The 25,613-nt window shown below is 52.9% G+C and overlaps 1 protein-coding gene across 1 annotated transcript; it reads right to left on the bottom strand.

Annotated features, from left to right (window-relative positions):
* Positions 1 to 570: 570 nt before the first annotated feature.
* On the bottom strand, positions 571 to 25,415 carry LOC105474472 (inositol hexakisphosphate kinase 3). Its single transcript, XM_071097187.1, has 6 exons — positions 25,327 to 25,415; positions 14,189 to 14,565; positions 8,145 to 8,358; positions 6,793 to 6,968; positions 5,506 to 5,681; positions 571 to 3,244 (listed from the first exon to the last, which is right to left on the bottom strand). Exons 2-6 carry the CDS (start codon positions 14,385 to 14,387, stop codon positions 2,777 to 2,779), a joined length of 1,233 nt encoding a protein of 410 aa, XP_070953288.1. The 5' UTR covers positions 14,388 to 14,565; positions 25,327 to 25,415; the 3' UTR covers positions 571 to 2,776.
* Between the last annotated feature and the right edge of the window lie 198 nt (positions 25,416 to 25,613).

Below are 25,613 nucleotides of genomic sequence, written 5' to 3'. Positions count from 1 at the left end.
AAGGAAAGAAGGAAAGAAGGACAGAGTAATGACATCACAAACAAACGATCTACTTGACTAGATTTTCAAGTGTTTCTACCATCTGGGCTCATTCCATTTCTCTTCTACTACTTCCAACCACAAAACCCCCATTCCAAATGGGTTGTTCTGTCCACAGACTCATGGGCATGCTGGACTCTTCCTTTCCCCCACTCTCCACTCTTCCTGTCCCCTCACCCATCCCCCAGCCCTTTTCCACTCCTCACCCTTCAGGGTTCAGATGGAGCTCCACCTCCTTCAACATGGTTAGTGATGCCCCTGCTCTGAGCGAACATCTTCAACTGTAAATGATAGGGTTGATCGTCTGCCCCACACAGGTGATTCTCTGTCTCACTGGGTCCTGTCTTGCATGGTTTGTGTCAGTTCATGTGTGTTATTCTTGCCTCCCTAACTAGAATACAGGCTCCTCAAGAGCTGCATCTTCCCCAGCGTGAGCCAGGAGATGAGCAAGGAATAGCTGCTCAGTGTACTCTTGCTGACTGCCAGATTATTTAGAGCTTCCTCACTCTTTTTGCCATTTCAAGTAAACACAGATTGGAGACCAAAAACATACACACCCCATCATCTCTTCTTTCCATGCCTTTCTCTTCTCCTGCTTCGCAGATTGGAGCAACTGGGTGGGCTCATTCAGTCTGTAAATTCATTGAATTTCTGAATCTGCAGAGTCACATGCAAATTTTCGGATCACAGCAACCCTTCGGAGTCTGTTAGTCCAGTAAGAATGCACTAAAACCAGTAGACAACTTTGTTCTCCCCACTTTGTTTTTAAACAACAAATTACTTTTTTTAGGGACATATTTAGGAGGAGATGGGAACATGGGCTGGGCCTCAAATGATTTGAAGGAGGAAGAAGACCTCATATATAAGGAATGCCATGGGGTAAAGGAATAGCTGAGAGAGGGGGCATCACCTGGGCAGGAATTGGGGCCCCGGCCACAGGGAATAGTTGTGACACAGCTAATGACCTGGGTGGGCCAGCCCCCAAAGACTTGGGTTCCAGCCAATCATCTCTGTGCCATCCTCAGGCAAGTCCCCTCACACCCAGAGCTGAGAACAGGGGGAGAAATGAGAAACGAAGCAGGGGGCTTTGGACTTGGTTGATGTGGTTCCGGATTCTCAAGCAAGGAACTGGCCTGGAAAAGGCAGTATTTAGGGCTCTGTTTTGTCATTAGCAAATATTTAGTTTTAGGCTGACTCCCTTTTGTTACCCAACATGCTCTGACTCAACTCTCCCACCTTGGGCACACAGCATGCAAATAAATCACATCATTGCCTTGGCCAAACATAATTTGGGAAGTTAACCTGCTTAGAAACCCATAGAGTATGTCCTAAAATTAAACAAAAGTTTTTTTTTTTTAATTATCCGGTCCATTCTTTCTTTTTATTAGTGTGGATTTTGGAGTGTGAATAGTAATTATCCATGAGAATAAAAAATTACTTAATTGTGCATTGTATGAGATTCAAATAAAAGGACCAGTTACTTCTCAGGTCTGGTGCCTGCCTTGCAGATACATGCAAATATTTTATTAGCCACCATTTCCACCCGAGTTCCCTGAAGGATTGTAGGAAATCAGTGAACTGTTCTTGTGGTATACGCTAGTCGCTCATAAATTGGAACTATCATACAGTGTGATCAGAATAAACAAATGGAAAGGGTAATAAGGCACACCAATAATCACTGGTGACCTCAGCAATTTTATTAACAAATGTATTTCCCTAATTGGGTAACATATCTCAGTGCTTGACTCAAGGGCATTGTAATAGGTTTCCGTACTGCAGAAGAAGGAATTAATTAGAACTGTTTGTTCTTATTCCATATTTACACTTGTCCACCAGTCTTGTAAACATTGCCCCTGGTTTCCTCAGTCCTCCAGGTTCTTCTGACTCCCCAACCCACCCCCAAAATAAATAAATAGAAAGCAGAGAGTAGAGCTGGGCATCAGTGGTCCCTTCTTATGTGCGTTCACCCCCACTGCAAGCCGCGTCTCATGGTCAGAATGTGGCAGAATGGGGAACTCCAAAGTCTGCTAAGAGATTCCTCATTTTAAGAGATTTTGGGGGAAAAAAAAAAGGAAAAAAAGTCTGTAAAGGGACCCTCCTTTCCACAGGCAAAAATGAAGAATCTGGGGCCTTGCTTTGCCAGAGCTCATGCCTGGGCTTGGCTCTGTCCACTTGGAAGCTGGGTGCAGAGCAGGTAAGATGGGCAGATCTGTTCTGCTTCATCCTGTCTCACCTAAAACTCTGCTTAGGAAGGTAAGAGGCATTCATGAGCTCTGCCTGCCCTTGGAGCAGGCAGCCCGTACAAAGAGAAAAACCATGAACTCATGAACTCACTCTTCAAGGCTGCTTCAAGTCAAGTTTTCTGCCTCACAGCTGGCGCGGACTGCAGCATGGTAACGAGTAAACATTTTTAGATGCAAATATTCCAGAATGTCACAGCAATGGTGGCCTCTAACTTGGGCTGCCCCCTCCAGTGTACTCCAGAAGGTGCCACTTTTTCCTGGCTATCCGTTCTCCAATGAGCAGCATTAGAGCATGATGCCAGGGGATGTGGAATCACCTCCAGAGCTGATTTGTTCAGCAGCTGTTAACATAGTCTGCCGTATATAGAGATGGTTTTTGACGGTAGATAGGACTATTATGAAGATATCTAAGGGGTGTCTGGACTACCCTAGCAACCAACAGGTCCCTTTTTGAGATCTATAGCCCAGAAAAATCCAGAGAAGCCCAGGAAGTTTCATTCTCCCTCTTGGATATCCTGCAGGATCCTAATGAGGTTTTCCAGGCCAAAAATATAGCCAGGGTCTGGTCCATCGTAGGTGGTGTGCTCATTCCAGGAGCCCTTGTACGTGGTATGAGCAAAGTCAATCATGCGGACGTCAACCTTGGTGAGACCACTGGGAGAGCTGCCATGGGCTGCCTGGGGAGCCTCCTGAGGATGTGGGCTGCCTGGGGCTCTTTCTGGCGGTTCCTGCCCATCATAGATGATGAGGAGAGAGCTGGAGTAGAAGCGGTATGAACTCTGGCTCCTAATGACGGAGAGGAGGGCCCGGAGCTGCTGCAGGATGGGCTCCAGGAGCTCCCTCCGGAGGTGGCTTCCATTATGTAGGAACTGATAGAGGGCTTGTCTGAACCCCTCCACTGAGAGTTTTCTTCCGTAGTACTTGTCTTTGCAGAGAAAGTACTTCTTGTCTGTTTGATAAACCTTATATTAAAAAGAAGAAAGAAAATGTGAAGATTGGAAATTTAAACAAATCGCATCTGGTATGGTTGCAGCATCACAAGCTAGGATAACATAAGAACAGATTTTTAGGAGATGTAGGGCAAGAGTGACTGAAATGAGCAGAAGATGATCTTCTGTCAAGTGCCAGGGTAGCTTTTACATTTTAAAATGCTTTCTGTGCAAGTCTTTAGTAGTAATCCAAGGTCTAAAGATCCTTCACCCTACAGAGGTGACCCTCCACCCACGAGGAAAACGTTTGGATCTTCTTTCTTGTGAATTTCCAATGTCAACCTCCAAATCGTGATTTAAGCCTTGGCTTCTGGCCCTCTTCAATTCAAATATTAGCAAACCCAAGCTAGAAAGCTTTAATAGGAATCTGAAATCACAGCCAATGGCCTTGGAAAGCCAACTAGATTAAAATTTCCTCAACAAAGTTTATAAAGTCCTTTCTCTGCAGATTCCAAGGCAACAATAATGCCTCTTGAGGTAGAGTGGGGTGAATTGTTTGAAGATAAAAAGATAGGCTAGGTCAGGTGTGGACAGAGTTTCCAGGCAGCCAGTGCAGTTGAGGGGAGCCTGGTAGAGGAGGGAGGTTCATGGCAGCTCTATGGGGCTGGTGGCTCCTCTCCTTGGCACCATCTCTCCTCCCCTCCCCTATTGTGTCTTGGCCACCAGATGGGAGCAGATGGAAGAGAGATGCTGATGGGGGACAGTGGCAGCCACCCCCGTTTAATTCAGATGGCACAGGCAGCAGCCGAGGTTGAACCAAGGCCAGCAGTGGGCATGGTCAGAAGGGGGGGTTGGCACCCCTCTGCCTGGCACACCTAGAAGGGGCAGCCTGTGCCTGGCCAAGACAGTTTCTCACGTCATTCCTGCCCTCAGATTACATGATATGTTTATAGAAAACCAGTGTTGAAAAAAATCAGAAAGATATGATAGACTTGGTGTTGCCTTTGGAGGGCTGCAGATTGGCTGCTAAATTAGCCGTCATAAATACATGACAGGCATCACTTTCTAAATAAATCAGATCAATTTCAGAAGATTTGAGGTCCAGAGAGAGATTCCATTTACACCACAAATCATCACACTCCATTCTCTTGAGGACTGCATTCCCGGCTTTCCAAAGGACATCTGTGCAACAAATTTATAGACTCAACTTCCAGCTTCAAGGGGTGGCAGTTTCAATTAAGGAAAGCTATAACGTTTACCGTCAAATCGGTGTCTGGTTTTGCTTTGAGTAGACAGACTATAAGAGGGAGCGAGTAGAGGAAGTTTATTTTCTCCTGTTCTCCCACAGGCCCTGCCATAAGCCACATCAGAGCCCAAAAGTCTGAGTTACAGAAAATAACCATTCCTTTGCAGGGTTAGCAGGTTATGACCTTCCCACTTTATTAACCAGAACTGGTAACAAAAAGCAGCAGAAAAGGTGGATTAAGAAGGGGAAATGGCTAATAGAAATTCAAAGAGCTGATTGCCATACAGCATCTAAGAAGGAGAGAATTCAGCTTTATCATTCAAGAGAAGGAGGACTCAGGAAGCCACGGGTTGCACCAAGAAGCCCTTTCTCTTAGTTCTTCCCCCAGCCCAGCCTCACACACTGCCATCAAAGGTCCGCTTGCACCATGAGCAGGAGCCACATGGTCACTGTGGAAAGTTTCAGCTACCAAAGATTGTGAGACCACGTTCAAATGTGATGGTTTTTGACATCACTATTCTGAAGGGTACTCTTGAAAAGATCCAGTGTGGGCTGAAGTGGTGGCTCATGCCTGTAATCCCAGCACTTTGGGAGGCAGAGGCGGGCGGATCACAAGGTCAGGAGATCGAGACCATCCTGGCTAACACGGTGAAACCCCGTCTCTACTAAAATTACAAAAAATTAGCTGGGCGAGGTGGCGGGCACCTGTAGTCCCAGCTACTCGGGAGGCTGAGGCAGGAGAATGGCGTGAACCCGGGAGGCGTAGGTTGCAGTGAGCCGGATCACACCACTGCACTCCAGCCTGGGTGACAGAGCAAGACTGTCTCAAAAAAAAAAAAAAAAAAAAAAGAAAAAAAGAAAGAAAAAGAAATGACCAAGTGTGTCATAGACCATTTCCTCATTGGAAGACTGGCTCCTGGCCTCCTCTGTGGCTCCTCCAAAGTGAAGGGCTCTGCAGGGGGCAGTGGCATCTGGATAGGAGACATCCCTACCCCACCATGGTCGTGCTGGGATGTTCCCCCGCAGCGGCGGGCCCCATGCAACCTACCTGCATGCCGCAGATGCGCACACCCAGGCAGGCTGAGGTGCTCTGCGCACACTTCCTCATGTGGCGGGCCTTCTTCTCCTCGGACGCGTCATCGCCATGCTGCCGGGTCCCCATCTTCAGATCCAGGACGCAGGGATGCGTGTACTGTGACACTACATTTTCCAGCAACAAGAACCCTAGTCACACCACGTTAAGGAAGGCTCTGAGGACTTCAGAGCAACTGTTCCGCCACAGGCCGTTTGCATGCCTCAGAAGCTGCCTGGAAATTCCCTATTCCAGGCACCATTCTTCACTCCCATTGCCTTCCTTACAGACAAGCTCATCCTTGCTATTAAGAATTCAAAGTATTAGCTTTGCAGGCTGCTTTAATAAGTCCATTTATTTAGGGGGAGTTTATGAGTATGTGAGCTTTTTTTCCTTTTCCATTTTGCTCTGAGGTTGAAATTTAAATGCAAGCGTGAAATCCCTGGCAGGCCATGCCCAATTTACATTTTACGGCAGAAAATCATAAGGCTAAAACCTCCAGTCCTGCTGAATGGACCAATACCTTTTGGGAGAAGTGGGTTGATGTTAGCTTTGGAGATGAGTTGCAGGAATATTAATTTCAGTGGAGTAATTATCCTGCAAAAGCTTCTTAGGGATTATGATTGCGGATGTGTCTTGGTAAATACTATGAAACCAGCCACCCATTTGCAGGAAGGAGCACAGCAGTGGTGACGAAGGGGCATTTCAAACCTAAATTTTCTCCCTGAAAAAGTAGGGGAGGGGCTCTTACCTCATCCCATAGTCCACCCCATGGACACTCCCCTAAGGGAGGAGCCACACTTCCCTCTCACTGTGTGGGCCCCATGGGAAGACACCTGCAGGTAGAATTTGGAGGGATGGAAGGGAGGTTGGGGCTGGGGACTCATCCAGCTCTCTGAGCCCCCTGCTGCCCTCACCCAATATGGCATTCATCATTCCTGTCTGACCACAGACACTCCCATCCTAACCTGTCTTTACTGCCAAGTGGCAAAGACACAGCCAGGGCCCCCCGAGGGCACTGCGCTCAGTGTAATTCCATCTGCCTTCCCCATACTGTCTAGTTGTTCTTTTGGAGGCAGCTGATTTCTTCTAGGACCTGAGTTTGAGGGCTTGTGCCTTCCAGCTGTCCCTCACATCTGTCTCTCCCTGCCCACCCTTCGCTGGCCCCGTGTTTGTGTGTGTTTCCTCTACTCACCTCTGCCCCTCTGTGTCTCTCTATCCCCCCGCCCTTGGGACTGCACGTGAGGGGGATGGCAAGGATACGATGCCGCTTGTTCTCTGGGTACTCGGAGCACAGGCGGGTCAGGTGGGCCTGGTGGCAGTGCAGGCCCCATGGGTTGAAGCTCTTCCTCTCCACCTGGTTCCCATTAGTGTCTTCCACCAGCGAGGAGGCTGGAGCGTTGAGGTGGGTCTCAGACCTCAGGAGAGCCTTGGCCGGGCTGCGGCGGAGGGGAGCACAGGACAGTCAGAGCAGAGGTCTGAGAGCGCTGCTGCCTGGGGCTGACTGGGCTCTTTGAGATGGGCTCTGACAGGGTGGTCCCAGCTGCTCTCCAGGGTGGCCCTCATCAGGCTGGGGCACCCTCCCTGCCCAACTCAGGTCCTGGGGCCAGATTTCACCACACTGCAGCCCTCAAGTGGCTTCTCCAAACCCTGGAGAACTTACTAGGACATGTTGCCCCCTCAGAGGACTGAGGTGATTTGAACTCACTTGCAAGTGACCTGGATTATTAATGGTCTTACTATTGAGGCGACACACTAAGGGGGCAGTGGCCCTAACCGGAACCACAAGCCTGGGGTTGGACTCTGATAATCCAGCAGGCAGGCCGTCACCTCCCTGAGACCTCAGAAGGGCACGGAGTGGGGTGGGGGCTGCGGGGAGTGTGGACAGTGGCAGGTCCTTTCCTCCTGCCCTCTGGGCATCTTGGAGTGGCCATCTGTGAAATGGAGATAATGCACCTGTTTCCTGACTCCAAGCCCAGAGGCTTAATGAGATCTGTGGCACTCCTTGGGAAGGGAGGCATTTTCATTGTATTAGCTCCCTTTTGTTTCCCATAAATGTTTTAAAAAGCCCCGGGGAGCCCTTTCACCTGAGAAAGGTCAGCTGACATTGTCAAAGCTTTTGGTAGGGATCTCAGGCACCTGAGCCTCCTGCATCTCCAGGGACCCTCTGAGCACGACATTGACCTCCCTTCTGGCCCCTTCCAACTGCTAGAGAAAGAGATGATTTCTGAGAGCAATTAGCCACACTTTTCCTCTACATACACTATTCTAGGGTTTCTGTTCTGTACATTTCCTCCCCAGAGACACTTCATGGTCTCAGTGAAACAGGTATTTAATTAAACAAATATGTACCGGATACCTACTCAGTAGAGAACTCTGCCTGTGCTTTAACTTCTGTGATAAAATGCATCACAATCCTCCCTTCTAGGAGTGGCATAAAGAAAATCCATTCCTTTCTTTGGTCACATTGGTTATTCTAGACAGAGCATTCATCTGAATTTCTCATTTTCTCAGCACCAGCCCTAATGGGGAGTGGTTGGCCTTGGGCACAGGTGGGAGCAGTGCTGGTCCCTGCCGAGGGACAGGGTTTCTGTCATCCTGCCCAGTGGCCTCACCTCTCCTTGGGTGAGCGTGCCAGCTGGGCGTGCGGCCACTGGGCAAGGGCGCAGGCGCTGCCACTGCTGCCGGTGGTCTGCTGGAGCGTCTGCCAGATGGCCATTGCCGCCGACTCTGTGGAGACCTTGAAGGGCTCCCGGCTCTCCTTCACTGGGTTGGCAACCAAGCTGAGATGGCCTGTGCTGTCTTTCCAGAGGTGCACTGTGATGGTGCCTGCAAACACACAGGGAAGGGGAGGGGAGGAGCCAGGTGAGAGGGCCACCATGCGGATATGCAGGAGCGATGACAGGTTGGGAATTTAGCTTAATGGTCCAGGTCCACCTCCCCCGTTCCCCAGCTCCTCTCTCAAGGAAGAGCTCTGGGACTGGCCTGGTTTTGCCTGGTTTCGCTGTCCCAGAATGAGCCCCAGAGCTTGGAGAAAGTAGCCTTGGGCTGATCTTGACACATCCTCTGCTTTATCGCACTTCCCTGCCCCTTTGCGCTTTAAACAAAGTCAACTCCGCACATTTTGTCCTCGTATTCCAGTTCCTCTGTGCACAGTCGTACCTCCCAGTCACGCCACAGCCAAGCCGGCTCTGCCTGACCTGGGGGCATTGGAGCTGGTCCTCTGCGAAGCGGCCTCCCACCTCAGAGTGCCAGTGAGGGAAGCTGGGCCCATCCTATCCCTCCTCTGTGCCCTCTGCCTCCTGATGACCCTTCCTCTCCCTCCCATGTATCTTTATCGGACCTGCTTCTTCCAGGAAACCTTCCTCTCACAGCCTTCCAGGGCTCGGGGCTCCCCGTCACCCCTTCACTCGCCCTCCCCCTGTCTGTCTGCCCTTGAGCTGATGGCCGGCCATTTCCTCTGGTTAGACGTATCTGCACATGAAGATTATTGGTGGAACATGGTTCTTTGATGAAACAAGCCTTTTGAGGTTTCCCCAACTGTGTAACCTCCTACCATCGGTGTTGGTCATTGAGGCACAAAAAAACACTGGTTGTGAAAGTGAAGAGTGTCTGAAATACCTTTACCCTACACGCTAAGGGGCATCCTCCTGGGCATTGGCCAGGCTTGGGTAATTAGCTGTGGCAGGCACATTAGCAGCTCTGTGGCCACCCTTTAGTGTCCTCCCTCTGGTGGTGACAGAGCCCAGGCCTTCCTCCGTGGAGTTTGGCTTCCGGTGGTGCCTGGCCTCGCCAGAGTCTTGGTAGTAGCCAAGGAGGTGGCCACCCTTGTGGTTTTGGGAGAAGCAGAGGTGAGAATACGTGTCCTCTCTCCTGCAGCTGATGCGCTCATCCTCTCTGCGCCTGCCGTCACCAGCACACTCCGCACCCCTCTGTCCTGCTATATGCTGAAGGAGTGACCTGATGGAGTATACCAGTGGCTCCCTTGCCCTCCAGTTTCCCAGTGGATTTGCCAGTGGGGGGCACTGGCAGGAGATGGGAGGGTGGGAGGAGAAAGGTTGGGCGTTTATTCCACTGGTTCCCACCCCTCTTCACTGTGTTCATACCCTGCTGTGTTTCTCTGTGGCCCTCCTGGCCTGGGGTGGTGACAGCTTTCCAGTGTTGATGGTCTCTGGGTCCCCCCAGTCCCTGGTTGTTCCCCTGAATCCTGCATATATTTCTGCAAACAGTTCCTTTTTTTTTTTTTTTTGAGACGGAGTCTTGCTCTATCACCCATGCTAGAGTGCGGTGGCGCGATCTCGGCTCACTGCAACCTCCGTCTCCTGGGTTCACACCATTCTCCTGCCTCAGCCTCCTGAGTTGCTGGGATTACAGGCACCAGCCACCACGCCTGGCTAATTTTTGTATTTTTAGTGGAGGTGGGGTTTCACCATCTTGGCTAGGCTGGCCTCGAACTCCTGACTTTGTGATCCACCCGCCCTGGCCTCCCAAAGTGCTGGGATTACAGATGTGAGCTACTGCACCCTGCCAAACGGTTCCTTTTTAAGGTTTTCTTCATTTAACCTCGTTTGAGTGTGTCTTTTGTTTTCTGCCAGGCCCTGACCAAGAGAGGGTAGGCTGCATGTTTGTATGTCCTCCAAGGTATTTATTTCTCCCCCCAGCCACGTGGTCACCTTCTCAGAGTAAGTGGCAATTTCTGCTGAGCTAGCCGTGAAGGCAGCTGATCTCCCAGCTTGCATCGCTGCCGGGCCCTCCTGGGCTGGTCAGCGTGGACACTCATTTTCAGGGCTGCTCTATAATTCAGCAAGTCGCTCTCCAGAGCTGCCTGTGCCTAGCTCAGCGGTCTCCCTGGGCCAGTCCTGTCATCTCAGATTCCCAGTGCCCTAATTTTGCAGCCCAAGAGTGACATTCAGTCCTCTCCATCTCCTAAAAGGTGCTGCCTTTCCTCACCCCATCCCAGGCTCCCGTGTCCTGTGAAGTCGTCATGATGATAACCATAATGCTGTCCCCGAACCTGGCATTTTACCATTCACCTGCCATTAGCGTTCACCCCTAGGCCAAGCCCACTGTCGCTGTCCTGCTTATGAGACAGGGGCTGATGGCAGGTTGAGGAAGGAATCACAGATCGTCACAGCCATCCTGTCTTCCACCTGCTGGGTGGCATGTTACTGCTTTTCCCTTGCTACTGCTAAGTCACAGTACGCCTGGAAGAGTGTTGACGGTGGGCGCCGAGGCTCAGAGAGATGGGATAACCTGCCCAAGGGCACACAGCCGGTGTGGGATGGAGCTCTGGGAGGGCCATGCCAGACGTGGGGATGGAGGAAGGGACAGGCTGTTCCGGAGGGTCTGGTGTTGTCATGCTATGTTTACCCTGAGTTTGCATTAGGGACACTCCTGCTGTGTCCCCTGTCATGTTTGTTCTGGTCATTCTGTTCCATAGGAGAGAATAGAGAGGCTGTGATTCCTCCCTGAGGGGAGGGTCATCAGCACTGAGAGCTGGGAGCCCAGGCCAAACCAATGCCTGTCCCGAGCCCATCCTTCCAGGTGTGAGAAGAGGGGAGAGCTGCCAGCCTTGTGCAGGTCCTGGGGAGCCCCGAGGCCTCCCAGCTGCCTGGGGAGCCTGGTGTGCCGGTCCTGTGCAGAGCCCTTTTGGGTCTTGGAAAATTCACGCTGCCCTCCAGCACTCCCCTGGCCTTGCTACATGTGAGGCTACGGTGACAGGTCTGCCAGAAACCATAGTCTTGGGAGCCCCAGGCCCAGGAGGCCTTCCTGGAGGGACAGGAAGCGTGACCTTCACCCGCTTCTCCAGGCTCCAGCCCTTGTCTGATCTCATCAGTTCTGAGTGTCTGAGTAAATGGAGGAGAGCAGAGGTGCAAATAACCCAAAACCAATAAAATCCAAAAGTCATTTCCATTTCTCATATTGTCAGAGTTACACAGCCAGGCTCTGCATCTCTGCCTCTCTGTCTTTCTGTGTGCCTCCGACGGGCTGTGTCTGTCTCCAGCTCTTGTCTGTCTTTCCCTCTCACCCCCCTCTGTGGCTCAGCGCAGCCCTTCCCTCTGAAGTCGGGGACCCCAAGCAGATAACCCCCTTAACAAACAGTCTCCAGTTGCCTGCCCTGGGCAGGAGGGCCTGCCCAGCCCTCCCCATGCATCTCAACCCGAGACCATGCCAGCTGGACAGATGAGAGAGCTTACTGCCACAACTGGCATGCCCAGAGCATCTCAGCAATTTTGGTTTGGCCTAGTAGCTTCCTGAGCCTCCGTGAATATTCTATCATGTATTTATTTTTAAGTTTATGAAAGCATTTACTTGCTGCCGTCTGTAATATGAATCGGGTCAACCGGGTCAACTGTTAACCAACTGGACCTACGAGTACATCCTCATTGCCCAGTGCTGACCGGCAGCCTGGGAGGAGAGGGGGTCAGCCCCAGGGCACCGTCACGCCTGCAGAGCCCAGCAGAGGTCCCAGGCGAGCTCTGACCCAAGAGACTGCCCTCTGGAGTGGCGTCCCTGCCCATCGTCCTCCCTGATGCCATCATGGTGTAGGGTGGTGAGAAGAGAGAACACGCACTCTGTGGCATGTGGTGGCCACTTCAGAAATGGCCCCTCTCAGTGAGGGCTGTTCCTATAGCGGAGGAAAGGGAGACCCTTGTGGCAGCCTTATGGGGATTCAGGTGCCCCTGACCTGAGGCCCTCGCTGAATGACCCTGGGCAAGTCACTCCCCCTCCTTCCTTGGGCTAGATGACCCCTGAGCACTGACACCCGAGTTCACCCCTTTAGTAACAGTGTAGCTGAGTGGAGCAGGCCCATGTGGCCAAGAGCCCACAGTTAGGAGCCAGACCTCAGGGCAGAGGAGGGGGTGAGGACGACCTCCTGAAGGCCAGGCCAACCTCTCTGCCTCTCCCACTTAGCCTGCGGCTGCCCGGCATCCATCTCAGCCCCAGAGCTGTGTGGAGCAAGCGTGAAATGGTGCTGGCAGGAGGCCGCCCCACACACGATCCTGCCACCCCTCTGCTGGGCTAAGTTTAGTTCTGAAGGAACAGACATTAATTCCAGTGGGTGCTCTGACAAGATGGGAAGTGACCCCACAACCAGCCAGGCAACACCAGCCTGCGGGCTGGGAAGACCTCAGGGAGAGGGAGGCCCACACAGGTGGCCCACGGACCATCTTCCCCTGTCTCTCCGTGTGTGACGCTGATCGGTCTTGTCTTAGACTCTCAGGAGTGGCAGGCCGGCTGAAGTCCAGGCATGTGTGAAACAGTGCTTGGAAGCAATGCTCAAGGCTCCAGGCCCTGGTCTCCCTACCGGCATTAGGTCTGGACCATGCTAAATAGGAATTCCTGGCTGGGCGCAGTGGCTCACACCTGTAATCCCAACACTTTGGAAGGCTGAGGTGGGTGGATCACCTGAGGTTAGGAGTTTGAGACCAGCCTAACCAACACGGAGAAACCCCGTAAATTAGCTGGGTGTGGTGGCGGGTGCCTGTAATCCCAGCTACTCCGAAGGCTGGGGCAAGAGAATTGCTTGAACCTGGGAGGCGGAGGTTGCAATGAGCCGAGATCGCGCCATTGCACTCCAGCCTGGGCAACAAGACCGAAACTATTAAAAAAAAAAAAAAAAAGAGAATTCCTGACCCTCACCCCAAGACCCAGGGATTCTGATTCACATGTCTGGCATGGGGCGTGGGGACCTGTGCACCTTTGTGCACATACACACTGGATTCTGGTGAAGTTGGTTTCCCAGGCCAGATTGCACTTGAGAAACACCAGGCCCCATCCTTCCCAGTTATCTTGATCATTGAAATGCAAATGTGTTTTTCATTGACTTATTTGGATATTATTGTCACCTTCACCATCAACAGTTTGACGAGGGCAGCAGCTTGCAGTCATGGGGTCTACAGTCCTCTAAAGAGGTTATTTCTCTGAGCAGTCACCTCACTGCTGGGGCCGGCTACCTGGCAGAGTGTGGCTGAGCCCTGTAAGCCTCACTTTCAGAAGGCTGGGTGTGGACAAATCACCCTGTCCTGGGGAGCCTGACCCCTGCCTGGAGGCAGCACCCTCCCCACCCACTTTCTTTCCCCAGAACCCACCTTGTGCTCAGATCCATGCTGCCCCATGCAGAAGTTTCCCAGCTACACACAAGCAGCAACCCGTATCCCTGGCTTTGCCTCTTCCTTGGTGAGGGCGGCAGTTCTGGCTTCCCAAGCAAGCCACATCCCAGCATCCCTAAAACCTGTCCCAGGCCTGAGGGTCCTGCCATCCTCCTTGGCTTTCAGAGGGAGGTTAAGGAGGCCCCACTTTGCCCTGTGTTTACAGCCAGCATCAGATGGCTGGCTATGGCACCCGGAAGGCACAGACCAGAATGCCCCCTTGGAGACCAGGTGGGACATGGGTGTTGTTTTATTTTCTCCATCCCTTGAAGCCTGGTGGCTTGAGCTAATTTATAAGGAAGCCAAACGGCATTACACTCTAGACCTGGAGGCTTGAAGAGTGCAGAGAAACTAGGACAGCGAAGGCCAGCCCCACTGGGAGAGGGGTGCGTCTCCATGGCAACCCTTATACACACCCACGGCACAGGAGGATGCAGTGGGTGCATTGGATGAGCTGGCCTCCATGTGGCAGCACCCAGACGTGGCCTGGCTGCCCAGGCACTCACCTTTGTACTGTGGGGTGAACTGCTTCATGGCCAGCGGCAGGGATTCATAGAACCTCTGCTCCCGGGAGATGAGGGGCTTGCACACTGTATGCTCGTCATACTTCATCACGCTCATGTGCCCCCCAACCTGGTGCAGGAAGGGCTCCAGCTGCACGCCTGCCCTCATGTCCCCGGCGTCTGCGCTGTTTTGCACAACCATGGTGACACACGGTGGTGGTGGTGGGGTCCCTGCACAGTTTGCTAGAGGAAGGTGTGAAGTAGAACGGGCAGCTCCCAACAGCACACGGGCTGTCAGCGGTCCTCAACTTTCTCCTTCTTGGCCTTTACTGCTGTCATAGCATAGTTGTCCTCCTGTCTGTGGGTTCTCAGTGGGGCCTCTGGAAAGCAGGGGAGGAAGGTGGAAGTTAGATGAGGGAGGTGGTGGCTGGGGCAGGGCAGTGCTTAGAAGAGCCCACACAGCCTCGACCCCAGAACAGGTTCCTCACTGGTACCTTAAACAAGACTGTGAATATCCATCAATTACTTCTGGAATAATCTGTCATGAGAAACCAGTTACAGTGGTTGCCTCCATGGAGCAGGGATGAGGAGACTTTATTTATTTATCTAAGAGGAGGTCTTGCTCTGTCGCCCAGGCTGGAATGCAGTGGCATGATCTTGGCTCACTGCAGCCTTGACCTCCTGGGCTCAAGTGATCCTCCCTCCTCAGCCTCCAAGTCGCTGGGACTACAGGTGTGTGCCAGCATGCCCAACTAATTTTATGCTTTTTGTAGAAATGGAGTCTCACCATGTTGCCCGGGCTGGTCTCAAACTCCTGAGCTCAAGTGATCCACCCACTTTGGCCTCCCAAGTGCTAGGATTACGGGCATGAGCCACTGGGCCCAGCCAGAGACTTTAAATAATGTTTTGTACGTTTTGAATTTAAATATTAAAACATTAAAAAAATTCAAGCAACATGCTAAGCTTCTAGGGTGCAGAGACAGTATCTTAACTTCACCTGTCACGTTGCCCGCCTTCATCTGGGAACACTCATCCCAGGCCCAACAAGAAGCAAGCTGAACCACTGCTACTGGGGCTCTCACTGTCTTGCAGGGGATTACGGGTACAGGAGTGCTTGCTTGCTTGCTTTATTTATTTATTTAGAGACAGAATCTCATTCTGTCACCCAGGCTGGAGTGCAGTGGTGTGATCTCAGCTCACTGCAACTTTTGCCTCCCGGGTTCAAGCGATTCTCCTGCCTCAGCCTCCCGAGCAGCTGGGATTACAGGCGACCACCACCACATCCGGCTAATTTTTGTATTTTTTAGTAGAGACAGGGTTTCACCATGTTGGCCAGGCTGGTCTCGAACTCCTGACCTCAGGTGATCCGCCCTCCTCGGCCTCCCAAAGTGCTGGGATCACAGGTGTGAGCCATCGCACCTGGCCAGGAGTGCTTTATTTTTGTACAGCATGGGTGTGCATCATTGATTTACATCGTGGCACCGTGACATAATTGCTGTGGGACCTCGGACAAGTTACTGAACCTTTCTGGGCCTCAGTTTCTCCTTCTCCCTCTGTAGAACAGGATAATAATGATACCCACCTCATGGAGTTAGGGACATAGTTGAGATAAGGCCCGTGGAAAGGACAGCCCAGTACCCAGAGCAAAGCATTCAATATATGTGATCATTATTTCTAGCATTATTGCCATGCTGGTCCTATTTTCCTCACAGCTCTGGGTTGTAGGACAGGCAGGCCACTTTGCAAATGAGGACAGTGAGGTCTACAGTACCATGCGCAGGGTTGCGGCTGGCCAGGAGAGTGGGAAGTAAAGCCGGGGCCTGCTCTTCTCTAGGCCCGGCCCCCTCCTCCTCCTCCCCCTCCTCTTACCCTCCCTGAGGGTGGGCCTATGGGTCTCAGGCAAAAGCTGGCGCTCTGGGTTGGAAACACAGCCCCTAAAGACGTCCTGACTTTGTCTCAGGAGAGTGCCAAGGAGACACTGCAAGGGGAGGCTTTTCCAGCCCTGTTCGTCCTGTCCTGAGAGCACATTCCCACAGCAGTGCCCGTCGCCACCAAGTTATTAATACTCTCTCCCTCTGCTGGACTCCCGGTCATGGATGCCACCAGGCTGGGCAGTGCTGGGCAAGATTAACCCTCTAATTGACCTTCAGTCCAGGCCACAGGCACAGCCGGCTGGATTCATGCACAGCAGTGCCCATCAATTTGTCCAGGCCTCTGGCTCAGAGAGGCTCCTGCCAGCCGCCTGGACTTCTACCTCACTCGGGCATTGAAAACCTCAACACAGCCTGTTCATTCCCTAACACTGGGCCTCTTCCACTGGCTACTGCCCTACAGGCCAAAAGTGCCGCTATAGGAGGGAGAAGGAGTGTGGCTTCAGGCTGGTACGTAGGATGAGGGGTGAGGCTTCTGTGACTGGCTGTGTGGCTGGAGTGACTGGGAGAACTGGGGCTGCTGGGGTGGGAGGATGGAGGTCTGATGGTGAAGGGGCTGGGCCTGAGACTCCAGCCTAGGCATTCTTCAGCTCTGCTCTAGTGTGGCGCAGAGGTGAGCCCCATCGGGAAGCTGTTTCAGGACCTGAGAAAAGAAGCTGGTGATAGGTATCTGGACACAGAGGAAAATTGGCCCACAAAAAAGCTGATAACTTCAGTTTGCTAACCCTTTGGTTATGGGACAGGATATGCCAGTTGCCTGTAAACCCAGTCCTACTTGCAATTTGGAGAAGGCAAGAAGGAGTAGAGCAGAGAAGCTAAGGCAGCCTGATGCCTCCCCTCTCGCTGGGCTTGCTGGCATGTCGGCCTTTGCCAGCTGACCTGTCCCCAGGCAGAGGTACTTCTGGTGACTACAGGGACAGGTAGTCTGTAAAGTTCATTTATAGCCACTCCTGGAAGGAGCAAGGCTCCCGCCCCACACACTTGTATCCCCAGGGCTGGCCCCTCACTAGCCAGGCCTGGCCTCAGCGGATACCAGCCCAGCTCCACAGCCTCATCCCAGCCAGATCACACCTGGGCCTCCTGCTGCTGCACTGGGAAGTCCACGCCCCTTGTCTTTCCCCGGCTCACCTCCCCAAAGAGCTCTAAGGACATGGACGTCACTGTGGCAAGCTGTGGCAAGGAAATAATGGCAATAAATGTTTACATGCATATGGCGCTTGCTGTGGCCACGTTCTAGTGCTTTGTGTAGAGTAACCCATTTAAGCCTTACAACCCATAGTAACCCTGTGAGGCAATTCGTGTTACCAGCCCCGTTTTACTGATGAGGAAACAGGCACAGAGAGGTTAAGTAGCTTCCCTATCTGCACCTGGCTAATATGGGAAGAGCAGGGATTTGAACCCAGGCATGGTAGCCCCAGAGTGTGCTCCCCGGCCACACTGCAGAGGGCTGAGGGTTGTTGTTTATATACTTCAAACTTCAGGAAATTGAGCCACAAGGAGGCCGGGACTTGGCCAAAGTCACCTGTAAGTCACTGGTGGTGCTGGGACAGGTTTTCCTGTCTCCCAGGCCTGGTCTACCCCCTGGCCTGTCTCCCATCCCACTTGATGACATTCAGTTCATGTGCTAGGAGTGGGTGGGCTGGAGAGGGGAGCACATCTCTCTCCCACCTCTGCAGAAACCACCAGAAGGGATCAGGCGGGAGCCCACCTAGAGCAGGGGTTGGTATCGACCTTCCCACAGCCTCCTGGCTGGGGGTGTCACTGAGACTCGAGAGGCGCTGTCATTCCCAGCAGGGAACTGGTTCCTGCTGCAATCTTCCCCTCTGATCTCAGACGTTCTCAGGAGTCCTGGCTGTACCTCCTCAGAGAGCGCAGTGTGAGCAGGGAAGACCCCTGGGCCTTCCGCACAGCCTGTGGCACAGCAGTGCAAACTCCCCTGCCCTGGACCTGGACGGATTGGCAGCGATTGTCTACCAGGTAGCCAGCCTGTGATAAAAAAAACCTGGACTTGGTGGCTGGGGAAACTGAGGCCCTTTCTCTTGAGGGCCAGCCTAGGATGTAGATTAGGTGACATCTGCAGGGCCTCCTGCTCCTGAGCTGTGTGGTCTGCAATTCTGACACAGGTTGGTGGGAAGGGGCGGAAGGAGACAGGAGGAGCAGTGGCATCTGCCCCTGGAGCTTCAGCTGGGGCTGGGCAGGGTAGGTTTCACCGCTGCTCGGGAAGGCAGTCTGTGGCCTCCCCTTGGCACTGATGCTGACCTCAGATTCCCAAGGAAGACTAGGGTTCTTTATCTGTTTCTGCCTTTGTGTGTGGCCTCCAGCTCTGTGGGATTGAGCTGGGGGAGGCTCCTGTTTTTCCCATTCCTCACGGGCAAGTCCCAATTAAATCATTCAAGTTGGCAGGACCTTTCTCACCTCAGACCTTCCTTTTGCCACATGCAGGCACTTCTGCCACAGCGCCCTGGGCCTGTTCTGGTTCCTAAGAGCCTTGGGCAAGGGTCAGAAGCCCAGGATCTACTCCAGGCACCCCTGGAGCTTGCTGAGGCCTGAGATGAACCGGGGAAGCGCTCTGAGGCTTGGCTTGTGGCCCTCTGCCACAGCCTTGTCGTGATGCTCTGATGACAAAGCGCAGACACTCCTTCGTGGAGTCTTTCTTCCAAGCATTGCCACCACGCGGGGTCTGTCACTGCCTGGGTTATTCTCAGGACTAACTCCCATGAGTCAGCTTGGGTGCTGGATGGCAGGTGAGGCGCCTGCTGCCAAATATCCTTGGCTCTCTTTAGTGCTTTGAAGGGAGACAGTTGTCCTTCTCTCCAGCCCACATCTCCTCCCACATCCCTGCAGCTCAGACCCCTTGCCCAGCATCCTTCCCTAGGGCTCCTTGGGGGGGCATAGGGAGAGTAAGAATGAGGCAGGCAAGAGGGTGAGATGCCCCTAGCCAGAAGAGCTCAACTTAAAGGTTGCCCATCCCCCTGCCACCACCAGGAAGTGGACAGATGGCCCCAGGTCTCTGTGTCCTCCTGCCCTGTCATTGCATCATGTCCTGAATGAAGTAACGCTGGGCCTCACTCCAGGAGACTCAAGGGCTAATTTCTGCTGATGGGGCACAGCCACCAAACTGGTTGTTAAATGAGGCCCTGGGCTGTCTTTGCCAGTACAGACCCTGCTCCGCAGCCCCACGGGGCCTGAGTGACAGCCAGCCTGTGCTAGCCCATGAGACACTCCCCAGTCTGAAAAGAGGGTCACTGATAGCAGGGCCGTGAGTGGGTTTGGCTTCCAGAGTGGAGACAGATGACAATACCAGTGATTCTAAGACCCCAAGACCTCGCTGATGCCAGACACAATGACAGATGCCACCCATCAACCTGAGGCGGAGAAGGGCATCATAACTTGTCACAACCCGTCGGCACAGTTTTATTTCCGGAGAGTCTTTGTATGTTGTAAGCACTTTCCACATGCTAAATCTGAGTTCATTAACATTACAGAAGATGCATCTCTTTTAGGACTCACACTCCCATTTTAGGGAAGGTGGCAGACGAAACCACAAATCAAACTTGTAGGGGTTCAAAATAGGAATAGATTAGTCATGGACTATATCTTTTCAAAGCCTGTTGGCTTCTTATATCCGAAAACAGACTGGCTGACTGTGGCCATTGTCAGGGCTGTTCACAACATTCTGTTTTTCCCTGTGGGAACATGGTATGATTGCAGCTTTGAAGGTAAGCGTGGCCCACGTGATTTGCTTTCTCCAGCATCATGTGGATGGGTGCCATGTGTTACTTCTGGGCGGGAACTTCAAGAGATATTCCCCCTATTCTCTTTCCCTGGCCATGGTGATCTTGGAAGCACATGCTGAGGTGTGGCCTCTGTCAGCAGGGTCCCTAAGTGACTGTACATACTGGATATATAGCATTATGGAAATAAATCTTCACTCTGTGAAGTCACTGAGATTTGGGGGTAGCTTGTTATGCAGCAGGACCTAGTTCATCCTGCCTGATGCACTGACTCACAGCCAGGCATCCAGTGTGGAGCTCTTAAGTTGAGAACAACTTCACTTCACCTGGCGCAGTGGTTCACGCCTGTAATCCCAGTGCTATGGGAGGCCAAGGCAGGTGAATCACTTGAAGCCAGGAGTTCGAGACTAGCCTAGCCAACGTGGTGAAACCCTGTCTCTACTAAAAATATTTTTAAAAGTAGCCAGGTGTGGTAGCACGTGCCTGTAATCCCAGCTACTCGGGAGGCTGAGGCAGGGGAATTGCTTGAATCCAGGAGGTAGAGGTTGCTGTGAGCCAAGATCGTGCCATTGCACTCCAGCCTGGGCAACAGAGCGAGACTCCATCTCAAAAAAAAAAAAAGAAAGAAAAGAAAAGAAAGCAACTTCACTTGAGTCAGGTACTCAAATCGTTCCTTGCACAAACATATCCTATGTCATTGCCACTCCTAAGGGTCAATTCTGGACCCCTGGCTTTACAGTCACACCTCTGTTTCTCCAGATGAGAATTTTCAGATGGCGACACTGAGGGTCTGAATGGTTGCAGAATTTTCCTGGGGTCCACAGCTAGCAGGCACTAGTCCTGGGACTCGGCCGTGACGAGTCTTTCTCATTCTAAAGTCGATGCCCATTCTGACCATGTGCAGTCCCCTTGGATGGGGAGTGGCTGCTGAGTTGCTCTGGCTGTCTCTGAGAGTCTCAGAGACCCAGGACCAAGACCCAACTCAGGCTCTTAGGGCCAGGGTGATGTCTGGGGCCCTCTTTATGCCATTTGTCTCAGTAACCTGTGTCAGGATAGGGAGACTTTCAGAAGCTGCACCTGGCTGGGCAGCAAGAGCGCACACCCAGGGGCATCCTGCTGCTGGTGGCAGTGCCTAACGAAGTGCTTAGCAGTGTGGATTCTTAGGGCCCTGGGTGAGGGCTGTCACCCGGGGGCCCACCAAGACCTTACCCAAATCCTCACCACCACAGTCTGCAGAGTAGGAAAGTAATCCCCTAGAGGCACGATAATTCTCAAATGTATGTAAATGTGTTGGTAATTAACAAAATACAAATTCATTTAAAGGCATTATTGAATTCCTGGTAGTTTTTGTCATCATCTCTTTTTCTCAATCAACAGATCCTAAGAGTGTAATGAGGATTGCATAGGGACTGGTAGGGAAAAAACTATGTTGACAAATGGGTCCTAGAGAAGAGGTTAGGAGAGGTATTGCTCCTGGCTGAGATCAGGGTGGTTTGAGGGGTCTGAGAAGGGGTCCAGGAGGAGGGGAGATGTTGGCTCAGCCTTGGGGAGCTTGGGGGAGGGCCTGCTTCGGGGAGCGTGTGTACAAGGAGCAATAGGGAAGGGCAAGGACAGGGTGGGAGGCGATGGCTGGAGGGGAGGGTTGTGTGGAGGAGGAGGATGCGGGAGTGCTGGGCTGGCCTTGCCAGTGCTGCAGCACCAGGGCGCCTGCAGAGGCAGCCGGCAATGGAGGGGGACGGAGAGTGAGCCTAGCCTGGCCAACCAGAGGAGATGTTGGCCTGGGCCCTAGCTCAGTGCAGGGAGGTGGTCTCCTGAGATCATCAGGGTGCTGAAGCCTTCGGGACCACGTCCCGATAAATCTTAGCCATGTGGTGGAGAGAGGGCTTTCTGGGTAGAAGATAATTAAGAAACAGCTTGTAGCAAAAGAAAACTATAATATAAAATGTGGCAGGCGGCAAAGCAGCATGGTTTATGGCCTGCCCTCTCACCTCTGAAGCTCTAACTTACATTTCACAGGCCTCTCGGAGCCAGAGGTTTGGTACAAGTACCATTCAATGTCTTCGCGATGCCCAAGGGAGCATTTTTTAATCTATTAGAGATGAGAGGACCCAAAAACCATTTAAAACCGCTTAGGTTGTAATGGGCAGGAGAAATTTGGAGTTTCTCACATGGCTGAGGGGTCGTGCAGCCATCCAGGTTGGAAGGTACAAGCTTATTTTCCAGGGGGAAAAATGGAGTTTTAAAATCCATTCTAAAAATGACTCAAGGGCTGTAGGATGGTGCGCCCTCCGTCCGTGTGGCTCCCCGGCTCGGTGGGATCAATACCTGGTGCTGGGGGACTTCACACATCACTTTCCCAGCCATGGCTGAAATATGTGGCTTAGGAGAGCATCTGTTTCCCGGGGAAGGCTTGATTTCTAGAATCACAGAACAATACTTCATATTCCTCAGTCATAGAAACTTATTTCGGGGCTGATTTTATCCTTTGAGAGGGGTTCTTTTTCTTCTTTTTTCTTAACATTTAAAATCTCACAATGTTTCTCCAGCTTGAGGACCAAATACGATTTTGATACAGCGATTATTAGTTTAGAAGCCCTTCAGCCACTGACAAATGTACTTAGCAGCACCAACAATGTTCTGATCTTGCTGTCAAGGTGGGAGAAATATGGGGGAAAGATGACTCACGAAGTCGAGTGCCACTGGAAGGGCTGCTCTGGGAAGGCAGAGGCTGCGAGGGCTTCTCCCTCTTGGTCCCCTAATAGATCCTGACCCCTGGACACGCAGCTCCTCAGCCATGGTTAGCAACTGCTCTGACAGCCCCTCCCAGGCATGCTTTTCTCCTCTGGACTTTGCCTCTTGAAGCTGCACCCAGGATCTTGGATGTTGCCAAACACCCAGACCTGCCTACACATTTCCCAGCCTCCAACACCCTGCCCCACACCTGCCGCCTTCCTCTAAGTAATATGACCAGTCACCACCTGTCTTGTGCAAGAGGCCCATGAGCCACAGACGCAAGGTGTTGCCAGCGGTTAGCATGGCGGTTTTATGGTTGCAAGATGGAACAGCTCTTTAAGGTCAAAACACAATAATGGGACGGAGTGTGTGTGCGTGTGTGTGTTTGCATGTTTGTGTGAGTGCGTGTGAATGCTTGTGCGTGTTTGGGAGTGTGTGGCTGAGGGAGAATGCAGGCAAGGTCTTTCCCCAGCAGAGGGCAGCAGCACACACGCTGAGGCTCCAAATGCCTGAGAGGGATTAACAGAAAACTAAAGCCAGCACCCACCTCCTCGCCCAGCGACTGGGGGACACATTCTTGGAACTGCCCTAGGTTTGCCTGGCTTTGCCCAGACCTGTCCCAGAGAGCCCCAACGGCAGCTGAAGTTCTGCCTCCACCAGGCAGGGGGTTTTTGAAAAGCTCAGAAGCCATCATTGAGGTTGGATTCTCCCCATAACATTCTATAACAACATCTCCTCTTGCCCTCCCCTTCCGCTGCTTAACCAGGGTCAGGGGCTGAGGGGGAGGGGGTGGGAATGGGCTGGGGGCGGTGGGACACTTGAGAGCCCATCTGGGCAGAGCAGGACGGGATCTCCAGCAATCTCCACCCCATTTGTCCATCCCACCCAGGCTGTGGCACCCTAGTGGGTGGGTGAGCCCTCTCAGCTGCCAGCTGGGCCTCCCAGCCCTGGATGAGTTGCAGTAACTAGTATTGAGGTAACTCATTGCAACTGCAGCCCGCGGGCAAGCACGCCCCTCCTGCTCCCGCTCCCACCCCTCACCTCCCCAGCCAGTGCGCAGGCTTCCTTCCCCGAAGGACCTGATGCTCATAAAGTTTATTGCTGTTCCCTGTGGCTGCTGGTGAATAAGATAGCAACCATCAGGGTTTCTGCCTGGGAAGGATTTATTCAGTGCTCTGTGGAGGGCAGGAGAAAGCAGGAGATGCTACTGTCCAGGGGGTGGGCTTGGCCTGGCCTGTGACCCCCAGAAGCAGCAGGGCGAAGATGGGGAGGGCCCCAGAGGCCACAGGAGCACTGAGGGGCAGGGATGCAGGGAAGTGGCCCAGGAGGGGACAGGAGACCTGGTTCTGCCTCAGGCTCCCTGTGCCTGCCTCTCTGGGCCTCAGCTTCCCTATCTGTACTGAGAGCTGTCTGACTCTGCCATGTTCTTACCCTCCTTTGGGACACCCCCCACCCCTTCGATTCAGCAAGGCAAAGTGGTGGGGAAAAATCACCCATGGTGGGTGGTCGGGAGGTTGGCAGAGGCTCTTCCTAATTGAAAGAGATTTAAGAGACCTGCTGACCCAGTGCCTTTTGACTGGATCCTCTTCTAACAAAACACTAACAGACATTTGGGGCCAGCTGGGGAAAGGAGACCGCGGACAGGACGCAGACACTCATGGGTAGTTGCTCATTTGTGAGTGGACAGTGGGTTATGTGAGGACGTACTGAGGGACTTTGTGATGGGGGAGAGGCATGCTGTGATGTCAGAACACTCTAGCTGTAGCGTATTTGATGAAACAAATACGACAAAACTCGGGCCACTGCTGAAATCAGGCGCAGGATGTACAGGTGTTCATGAGATCATTCCCTCTATTTTTTTCTGTATGCTTGAAGTTTTTCGTAATAAAAGGATAAAAAATAAATGGGTAGCTTTTAAAAAGTGTAGAAGCCTGAGTCCCTCCCCATGGGATCAGAATTTCTGGGGAAGAGGCCTGGCATGGGGGGTTTAAGGCCCCCAGGGACCCCAAGGCCCCCAAGGCAAGCTCAGTTCTCAGGTTCACTAGGGTGCCTAGAAGAGTCATGGGTGGGGGCCAAGACTCCACCACTGCCCAGGGCATCAGGGACCACCGCTTAGTGGAGACATGCCTCCGACCCCCATGACCCCCATCCCATGGTCTACCACCACCCTGCACCAGGCCCCAGGCCCCAGGCCCCAGGCAGCTGCTGTTGACGTTAACGTCATCCAACCTTGTGCCAGCCTCCTGCCCCCTCCCGTGGAAAGCTGGGGCTGCTGGGCTAGGACATGCCGTTCCTGGGCCCAGGAGATGCTGCTGCCCACGTTTCTTGGACACCTGCCTCTGTTAAGGGTTAACGCAGCCCCCTGTACTTGCCCCTCCCCCCAGCTTCCTCTGCAGTCCCAGTCCACCCTGAAGTGAGAGGACTCCAGGCACCCCTGGAAGGGGAGGGGTGGAATTCCCCTGGGAGAAGGGAGAGGGATGAAAGAGGAGCAGATGCCAGAATTCCTATACGCACTGAACTGTCCCAACACTCTACCCCACCCCCGCCACACACAGATGGACAGACCTCCACGAAGACGCTGGCACCTCCGTGGGGCAGACTCCTGACCAGCCTGGAATGGAGATGAGACCCCAGGGTATAGACAGGCCCTGTGGACACAAGACCCTCTCTCCCCTCAGTCAGGCCCCGTCAAAGGCTCAGCAAGGCTGGCCCTGCCCGTCCCTGCCCACAAGGCGGCACTCACCAGAGCTTCCTCTGAGATGGTAGGGAGTGTGTGGAAGGCAGGGCCCAGGAATCTTGTCTCTCAGTGCCCACCATGTACAGGCATCAGGCAACAGCCCATCCCAGCGTGGAGCATTCACTGTCCACCAGAGCCCTGGTGCGCGAGGTCTGTCCGGGAGGGCCGGGCTGACGTGACCTGGGGAGGGAAGGGTCACCTGACCCTCTGGGGAAGGGCTGGTGGGGACTGGCATGTCCAGCTGTCAGCTGGGTGTTCTGCTGCTCTGGGGCAGGGCCAGAGGGGCTGGAAGG

The sequence above is a fragment of the Macaca nemestrina genome, chromosome 5 (assembly GCF_043159975.1).
Source record: "Macaca nemestrina isolate mMacNem1 chromosome 5, mMacNem.hap1, whole genome shotgun sequence".
Lineage (NCBI taxonomy): Eukaryota > Metazoa > Chordata > Mammalia > Primates > Cercopithecidae > Macaca > Macaca nemestrina.
This window is presented reverse-complemented; position numbering and strand designations above follow the sequence as displayed.